General features: G+C 41.9%; 1 protein-coding gene across 1 annotated transcript in view; it reads left to right on the plus strand.

Moving 5' to 3' along the window:
* itga3b (integrin, alpha 3b) overlaps window positions 1-10,000 on the plus strand; it is an 83,961-nt gene that overhangs the window by 50,078 nt on the left and 23,883 nt on the right. The window contains exons 2-3 of the mRNA XM_063220621.1: window positions 4,951-5,081; window positions 8,007-8,089. Coding sequence (XP_063076691.1) covers window positions 4,951-5,081; window positions 8,007-8,089 — 214 coding nt within the window. The remainder of the gene's footprint in view (window positions 1-4,950; window positions 5,082-8,006; window positions 8,090-10,000) is intronic.

A 10,000-nucleotide genomic window follows, 5' to 3' on the forward strand; every position in this document is an offset into this window, starting at 1 on the left:
TTTCCCATTAGCAAATATGCAAGTTGCTAACTGGCTAACAATATGCTTTCCAGAAATGCACCCCAGAATTACAATGCTGTCGAAATTGTAGCCTACAGTTGTGTACAAGTTGTGGATTAGTACAAGATGTTTCTCAAATATGACAGGTATTGTGATTTTCATCGTATGGGTCTTTAAAATTGAAATATTTTTTTTAAATTTCATGGAGCATGACATTCTGTATTAATCCAGGATCTTCAATCACCTAATTAATTAATTATATGTCCAGATTGTACAGTGATTACAAGCAGTGGATCACTGTGTAATGAAGTAATATGGTGACTATCATATTCTTCATATACCATACATTTACTTTTTGAAATAATATTTCCAATATTTCTTTTTTTTGCACCATGTCAAATGTGTGTTTTCTTCCACTACAACATGGTGCTTCTGTAAAACACTTTTTGGCCAGTTTACTTTATGTTATAAGATAGTATAATTACAGGTGAAGAGATTGAGTTAGAGAGTACAGAGTCTGATTGATGTGAGCATTTCTCACAAACATTGCATTTATTTAATGAACTACTTGGCTCTTTGACAAAATGAATGTAACACGCCCTTTCTCATTTGCTTTTCTCTGTCTTTGTGCTTGCATATGTCTGATTGTTTTTTGCTTTTCACAGTATCACAGATTAAACAACATGTAGATTTGCATAGATGTCTGCAATGCCCCAGACCTATCTGAAACATTTGTTTGGCAATCGTTAGGGGACATCTGATTTGTATACTGTTGCAATGGTCCCATTAAGAAGACATGTAGGCTACCTTCTTTCTTCCTCTTTCCCCCCTCTCAAACTCCTTCTTTCTTACTTGAGAAGTACGACTGTGTACCTAAACCTGTCAACATCTTCTTACTACTGCCTTAGGCAAAATGTGGTGTCCTATTTTTATACGTAGGGTTACTAAAGTTAACCAGAAAGATCCTTAACCTTACCACAATTTACCTCAGAATGCTCGTTCAACAAACTTACACAGTAGTACAGCACAGTACTTCTATTTGTGTGCTGGCCGGTTCCCTTGGGTTGGCATTTACAAAGTACATGCTGGCAAGTTCCAACTCCTCCTGTCCTGGCAGCTCAGGCTCCTCTTACTTAACTAGCCGAGACCTGGAGCAGGGGAGGGAGGAGAAATTGGGTCAGAGAGTAGAGACATGTTAAAGAGAGAGAGAGAAAGAGAGAGAGAGGAAAGAGAAGAAGTGGACAGAGAGATAGGAAAGAAAGAAGATGGAGAGTTCAAGTAAAAAAAGAGGATAAATAAAGAAGGTGGAGAAAGAGATAGGGAGAGGTGGTGCCAACAGAGAGAAGAAAGTAAAGTGAAAGGGGGAGAGGAGGAGAAAATGGGTCAAAGGAAAGAGAGAAGGAAAGACAGTGAAAAAAAGAAGATAAAGAAAGATGCAGAGAGATATAAGGAAGAGGTGGTGCACACACAGCAGATGGAGGGCAAGAGAGAAGAAAGTAAAGGGCAAAAAAAAGAACGATACTCTTGTTCCAGAGCTAGAAATTCCTCTGTGAAGGACAGAGTGAAAAACGTCAGTGCAGGGAAAGAAAGAGAATGAGAGAGACAGGGGGTAATGAGGGAGAGCGGCAGGAGGGCAGGAGGGGAAGAGGGGGGGGGCAAAATAAAAGTAACCCTTGGGGCCACGAGAATCAGGCTGTGTTCCCCATGACATCATCCCTCAGCCCCAGTTTGCCAAAAGAGCAGCTGAATCTGGCATAGAGCTGGAGGCTGGCAGGCGTAACTAGGGTGCTGTTGGGTCAATGTCCCAGCTGCACTGCCAGCCAGGACAGGGGAAACTACAGAGTGACGAGATGTCTGATACTGCTAGTGCCTCCAACCAGGGCTCTCACTTCCAAACTCTTCCTAATGGCTGAGAGGAGAATTTCCTGTCGATTTCAACGTGCAGTTGTATTGCTCGCGCTGCCCTTGACCCCAAAAATGCAGCATTTCCCCCCCTTCAGCCTTTTACAAGTCCTTGGTTACTCTAATGGGGGCATGGTTTGTTAATATATTTCTATAACTATTCATCCCAAAAGTTATGCAACATGACCTGACACCTTACAACAACACAGCAATACAACTGCAAGTTGAAATTGGATGCAATTATTTTTGTTAAAGGTTCATCTGCACTACCAGAACAGACAGAACCACAGAGTGACAAGATATGATATATGGTACTATTAGTGACTATAATATACAGTAAAGTACCGATGTGTCCGTTGTATAGATGGAGTTATGTCAAAGGTGTAACCAGATGGTAGCCAACCTCAACTGAAGATTGTATTGGTTCTGCCTCAACCCCAGAATGTGCACGCCAATGATATTAAAAATAGTGACTACAACTAGGTTTTTGTCACTGTTTGTTTCTTGTTTTAATTTTTAATTAAATTAATTACTAAGTAAAAATTATCAATCAAGAAAATCATTCAATCATTATGTCACTTTCAGTTGAAAAGGATGTCAAGACATTGGTAGATCATTTTCAAGACATTGGTAGACCATTTTAAACAATCAAGTAGCCTGTGATGTTCCTCAGTAGCCCCTGGGTAGCCCTTGGTAGCCCTCAGACCCAGACAGGTTGCGTACCCCTGCCATATGGCTTGACCAGGATGCTACTGTGTTTGGTCTGCTCCATCCGCACTACCAGGACAGGGAGACTACAAAGTGACGAGATGTCTCATACTGCTGCTCCTCCCTTCAACCAGGGCTGGATTAATGGGCTACTCCAGTGTTTCTCAAAGTGGGGCGTAAGCCCCCCTGGGGGGGCATGGAGGCATCTCAGGGGGCGGCGTGTGACATCTAATTTTGGGTTTTTCCCCCCAAGGAAATTATTTCCTGTCTCGCCAATAAGTCAACAAGTTTAAAGCCCTCTTCAACATTATATTATTAATTGTCATGAATTTGAATAGCATAGGAAATGAACACACATCTGCATTCGACTGCAGTGACTCTTTGTTTAATATCAGTCACCTTTCCTTTGATTCTGCACAGTGATCGCAAAATCAGTCTGTGCGAGCACTGCTGTTGCTTGGGGGGGTGGAAGCATTCAGACCCTCTGAAGGGGGGAATGATGAAAAAGGTTTGAGAACCACTGGGCTACTCAACCAGGTGTAGGCCGACCGCATAGGCCCAGGGGGCACAGCGGGTCCCAAGGGGCCAGGACAAACTGAACTGAACACCCACCTACCCCTTCCTCATGGGACCTCATGTACCACATAGTACAGTGTGTCTAGGTCAGTTGAAAAAATGATATACAAAACAAGTCCTCTTGAAATGAACTGTTCTTGGAGTTCCTGAAAACTGGTGCACTCCTGAAGTTCCTCTTGCTCTAGGGACTCTAATTCGTGCATAAATAACCGGAAGTCACTTCTGACAGAAGTTTCTGGATAGAAGTGCAATGTAATGTATTCTGATGTATTTATTTTACAGATTTGAGTAGCCTACATCTCAGAAGGTTTGCCAGAAGTCATAAAATGCACACGTCTGTGTGTGACTCATGTGCTTTGCGAACATATTTGCCCTCGATGCTTGTAAGGACTTGCAAGAATGAGAGACAGTTTTGACTCCCCTGGAACTCTTTCATGTTCATACCTGTACCTGCTGTCCATCACACTCCTCCTGCTCTTTCTCCACCTCCTCCTCTTCTTCTTCCTCCTCCTCTTCTTCTTCCTCCTCCTCTTCTTCTTCTTTCTCCTCTTTTCTTCTCTTCCATTTCTCCATTTCTTCCATGTCTAGTTTTCTCTCTCTTCTCTCAGTGATGTGTGATGATGATGACTTGTTTGTCATTTGTCTTCTGACTTTCTTTCTGTGGTGTGTGTGTGTGTGTGTGTGTGTGTGTGTGTGTGTGTGTGTGTGTGTGTGTGTGTGTGTGTGTGTGTGTGTGGGTGTGGGTGGGTGTGTGTGTGTGTGTGTGTGTGTGTGTGTGTGTGTGTGTGTGTGTGTGTGTGTGTGTGTGTGTGCGAGGAGAGAGAAGTGGGGGGGGAGAGAGAAAGAGAGTTCTGTTTGCTCTACTGTACTTGAGTATTCTATTACCGTTATTCATGCCAACAGGAAACTGCCCTCTCATTTAGCTTTCCTTACTGTGTGTGTGTGCGTGCGTGCGTGCGTGTGTGTGTGTGTGTGTGTGTGTGTGTGTGTGTGTGTGTGTGTGTGTGTGTGTGTGTGTGTGTGTGTGTGTGTGCGTGCGTGCTTGCGTGCATGCTTGCGTGCATACTTGCGTGCTTGCGTGCGTGTGTGTGTGTGTGCAAGTGTGCACGGGCGTGTTGGCACCCACACCCACATGCACTTGTGACTGAGTCATTCAAACTGTTTCATGGTATGACAGCAAATAAGAAATATAGGAAATAAGAATGTTCTCTTTTCTCTCTCACACACATTCTTTTCATCTCCTGTTTGTCTTTTGTCTATGTATTTCTCCATTCATATTTCTTTCCCCCTACTTTCTAGTTTTGCTCATTCCCTCTCTCTCTCTCTCTCTCTCTCTCTCTCTCTCTCTCTCTCTCTCTCTCTCTCTCTCTCTCTCTCTCTCTCTCTCTCTCTCTCTCTCTCTCTCTCTCTCATCCCTCTCCCTTATCTCTATCACTCTGTTTCTTATCAGGATATCTCTTTTTCTCATCTGAAAGAGTCTTTTTATTAACTCAGTTGTTGCATGTCATGATGTCAACTGATGACTGATCTAATAATAGAGCATTTAATCTCCCCTGTCCATCTCTCTCCATCCATCCTTCTCTTTAACTGATGACAGAGATAAAAAAATAAACGCTAAAAATGAAAACTGAACAAAATAGCAATGAAAAATGAATGTTGAATGGCATCAAAAAAATAATGTTAAATTCTCTCTCTCTCTCTCTCTCTCTCTCTCTCTCTCTCTCTCTCTCTCTCTCTCTCTCTCTCTCTCTCTCTCCTTGCCAGCCTGCTGGTGGGGGCCCCTAAGGAGCGTGCGCACCCCCAGGTGGTGAAGGTGAATGAGACGGGGGCCGTCTACTCCTGCCCCATCAGCCTGAACCCCACAGACTGCAGCCGCATGGACCTCGTCAGCAGCAGTAAGTATCACCAGAGACGGTTTAAATGCGGGTATAGAATAGAGAATCTTTGGTATCACCAGGCACACGCAGGGGCGTAGTAGCAAATTGTTGGCCCTGTGTACAATCAGCTCCAATGGACACCCCCCCCCCCCCAGCCATATGTCTACATACATCGGACTGTGTGTGGGCCTCCCATATACATGGGGCCTTGGTGACTCAGTCACACAGCCCTGTACAACAACCCTAGGCATACGCCAAAGATTCTCAATGTAATACCCAAGAAGTCGTTTACATCACCAATGCATCATCAATGCAACAAAGCGGGGTCAATATCGCCGGCATCAGTAGTCATCATAGCAGGCATACACCTATGATTTTTAATATAGTAACCAAGACATTTGTAGACAGTTATAGATAGTGGAACATTGTCTATTACGTCATTCTACTCTCAGAGGCGTCAAAAATCAAAAGTCAAGGAAGAAAAGAAACACAGTTAATTTATAGAAAGTAGACCTGTATACGTGTCATACGACCAGCTGACTGTGCCGGTTGGATCAAGTTTGTGGTAGGTTCTTGTAAGGAGTGTTTTTCAGTAACAACACAGTCATTTGGTACATTGGAGTAAATGGTGTAAGAGCTATGTAATATAATGTGATAGTGTTGCACTTAGACCTTGAATTTACTTTGTCGTATTAAAAGAACATGAAAACATGTGGAACTGAAAGCCAAAGCACTGTTTCTGATACCTCTGCAGCCACCTTGAACAGTGACCATCTTGAGTCGGTTTTAACCAAAATATATCCAGTTCATACTGTATACTGTACATATTATGGAGTTGGATCATATAAGACTCTGTGTTAATACGACCACCGAGACTTTTTTGAGTTTGACTAAAAAGTATTAGTTTTGAATTTGGCACACTCCACCACACCATAATACCACGCCAAGGTGTTCCATCCATGCCATGAAGTATTGTAATTTTCATAAATATATAAAAAACAATGAGGTCTGGAATCAAGTCTAACTTTGGAAGGTCTTTTGAATAATTATGTGCTTGGCCACCAAGAAAGCTTTTGTCACATAAAAAAGAGGAAAAAAGCGGCCTTCATTTTGGAAGATTTTCTTCTAAATAATTATGACTTTCCACAGCCAAGCCTTCTTCTCTCAGACACAGATTTAATGGGAGGAAATCCCCACTGTTTGTCTGTCTGCTGCGTTTGGTTCACACACACACACACACACACACACACACACACACACACACACACACACACACACACACACACACACACACACACACACACACACACACACACACACACACACACACACACACACACACACACAGGCACAGACAGAGACAGACAGACAGACAGACACACACACACACTGGCACAGACACACACGCAGGCACGCACACACAGGCACAGACCCAGACACAGACACACAGGTACAGACACACACGCAGGCACACACACACACACACACACACACACACACACACACACACACACACACACACACACACACACACACACACACACACACACACACACACACACACACACACACACACACACACACACACACACACACACACACCCATGAGGAGTAGGAATAGTTTAAAAGCTGAGTGGGGTCTTTTTTTGTCTCTTCGTTTTTGTCTTTTCTTGTGGAGTAGCTGCTGAGCTACTAATTAGCGCTAATTAAAGATCCCCCGCCGCTATGCCTGCAGTCACATGACTCATTGTGCATGCTTCACTCCCTCCCTCCCTCCACTCACCTCATGTTTGAGGTCAGGCCAACAGGCACAGACCTGACTGCATGCCAATGAGTGTTTTTACCCTGTTTCAGTTGATTGGACTTCTCTCTATATCCCTCTCTATCCTTCCATCCCTGTCTCTGTCTCTCTCCCTCTCTCTCTCTCCGGGTTTCATTTCTTGATTTTACTGTAATTTGTGAATCATCACTCAGCAACCACACATGCAAGACAGAGACAGAGAGAGAGAGAGGGAGAGAGAGAGAGAGAAAGAGAGAAGAAAAAGTTTGTGTTCCCCTTGATATGTCAAATAGCCCTTCAATGCACACAGTCCTGCAATATAACACATAACCTCAGGCAAAGAAACTCCTCACAGCCCTAGTCACTCCATGTCAACCGTTGCTTGGCAGGTAACTAGGCAGGAACAAATATACAGTAGGATGCTATCAGTGGCAAATAAAGGTCGCATGAAGGGCATTCACTCTAGAGAAGCGGTGCCTTTTGTGTTTCCTAAATAAACACCAAACGAGACTATATCAGTGGTCTTTTTTCTAAAGCCATGTTTGGCTTTCTCTTCATGAGCATTCTGTGAGCGGTGTGTTTTATTGTGTGTGTACACTGTAAGCAGCTTGTTTTGGCTGCCACGGTCTGTTTTGACTGCAGATCAGGGATGGATAAAATCGCAACACAAGGTCGCACCTTGATTGCTGGGCTGGTTTTTGAAAATGTTGCTGGTGTGAGATGGGGGAGAATGACTTGCATTTTTTCATGCATAGCTAAGATGCCCTAGTGATGTTTCGTCTGCAAAGCATGAAACAGGGGTCAATGCTACTTGCAAGTCTCTTAGTATTGATGTATATTCGTTGTTGTCCGACAGACACCTTGTAACTCCAACTTTTAGTAGGTAATTAATTATTTATTAATTATTTAAAGCAAACATGTAAATCAGAGCAGGTCTACTATTTGTCAGTCTTCATGAGTATATACGTTTTATGAATGATTAAAGACACTTTTAATGATGCAATGTTTGATTTGAAAAAAAGTGTGGGTTTTGAATTAATAATTAAAGAATAATTAGAAAAGTGAGTTACAATGTTTCTGCTGGACAGCAATGACTTAGTTAACTTAATAGTAATCCAACATTCTGAGTGTTGATGGCTTACCTTGACTTGTGTCCTGTGTAGCGGACTCCAATGAAATTGTGGAGGGCATGTGGCTGGGGGTGACTGTGGCCAGCCAAAGGAGACTGGCGGAGGGCCGCGTGCTGGTAAGATATGGTTGCGTTCATTGATTGATTGATTGATTGATTGATTGATTGATTGATTGATTGATTGATTGATTGATTGATTGGTTGATTCATTCATTCATTCATTCACTCATTCATTCATTCATTCATAATGACTTTTTGTATAGCTCATTCCATACAAACATGCAGCTAAATGTGCTCCAACGGTTTGATACAAAGTTAAATGTATTTATTAATTATCTTCTTCATTCATTCATTCATTCATTCATTCATTCATTCATTCATTCATTCATTCATTCATTCATTCATCCATCCACCTTTTCAACTCACCTTTCATCCATCCATTAATTCACATACACCGTTTAATTACTTTCTCACTTGCTCACTCACTTCATCACACACACCGATGTATACAGTGAGTCCAAGTATTTGATCCCTTGCTGATTTTGTTGGTTTGCCTACTAACAAAGACATGATCAGTCAATAAATGTCATGATAATATGTATTCTAATATGGAGAGACAGAATATCAAAAACAAAATCCAGAAATTAACTTCAGAGAATATATATTAATTTATTTCTATTTCATCGAGCAAAAGAAGTATTTGATCCCCTGCCAACTGATAACAGTTCCGGGCCTACAGACCAGATAGGCACTTCCGATCAAGTTGTCATCTGAATTAAAGACACCTGTACATACTAACATGCATAAAAGACCACTTGAATCAGCAGAATCAGTCCATAGTATGAGTGAGTCACATTCCAACCTCACCAGCATGGGAATGACCAAAGAGCGTTCAAATGATATCAGGGACAAGATTTTAGACCTGAACAAAGATTAAATGGGCTACAAAGCTACAAGAAAGAGACTGGATATTAATGACCCAACTGTTGATCCATTTCTTCCAAAATGTAAGGAATACAAAACGACTATCCATCACCCTGTCTGGGGTTCTATACAAGATTTGACCTTTTGTAGGGATTTGATAATCATGCGAACAGAAAGAAAGCACCCTAGACCTGTACGGGATGAAATAGGCAATGATCTCAAAGCTACTTGGACCAAAATCACTGAGAAAACTACTGGTAGCACTTAATGTCACAGAGGTTTAAAATCTTTTAGTACACACATGGTACCTCTACTTCAGAAGGAATCTGTGTAGTCCCACCTCAGGTTTTCCAACGAACATCAGACTAGTTTAGGATATGATATTGAGGTGCTGTAGTCAGATGAAACCAAAATCAAGCTGTTTGGCATTAACACAATTCAATGTGTTTTGAGAAAGTGAACTGCTGTCTATGATCCCAAGAACACCCTCCTCACCATCATGCATGAAAGTTGTATCATTATGGTTTGAGGCCGTTTGTCTGGCCAAGGCACAGGACAACTTCACATTGTCAACAAATGGATGGAGGGAGACATGTAATGTGCAATCCTGAGTGCAAACGTCCTTCCCTCCACCACTATACTGAAGGTGGGCCATGTTTGGATCTCCCAACATGACAATAATACAAAACATACAGTCAAAGCAACAAAGGATCGGCTCAAGAAGAAGCATATTAAACTCGTGAAGTGGCCTAGACAGTCTCCAAATATTAACCCTATAGTAATTCTATGGAGGGAACTGAACCTCCCATCAGCCACAAACTATTCATATTTTAGATAATCTGCAAAGAAAAATAGGCAAAAATCTTTTCCACTATATGCACAAACATTGTAATCAACTGAAAGAAGCATCTGACCTCAGTGCTAGACAACAAGGGCTTTGCTACGAAGCACTTTATCTTCTTTAGCTAGAGGGGTCAAATACTTATTTGCCTAAATTAAATGCAAATCAATTAAAATAAATTATTTTAAGTTATTTTCTGGAATTTCTTTTTGATATTCTGTCTCTCCATGTTTGAATACATATTATCATTAAATGTATAGACT

The sequence above is a fragment of the Engraulis encrasicolus genome, chromosome 17 (assembly GCF_034702125.1).
Source record: "Engraulis encrasicolus isolate BLACKSEA-1 chromosome 17, IST_EnEncr_1.0, whole genome shotgun sequence".
Classification (NCBI taxonomy): Eukaryota; Metazoa; Chordata; class Actinopteri; order Clupeiformes; family Engraulidae; genus Engraulis; species Engraulis encrasicolus.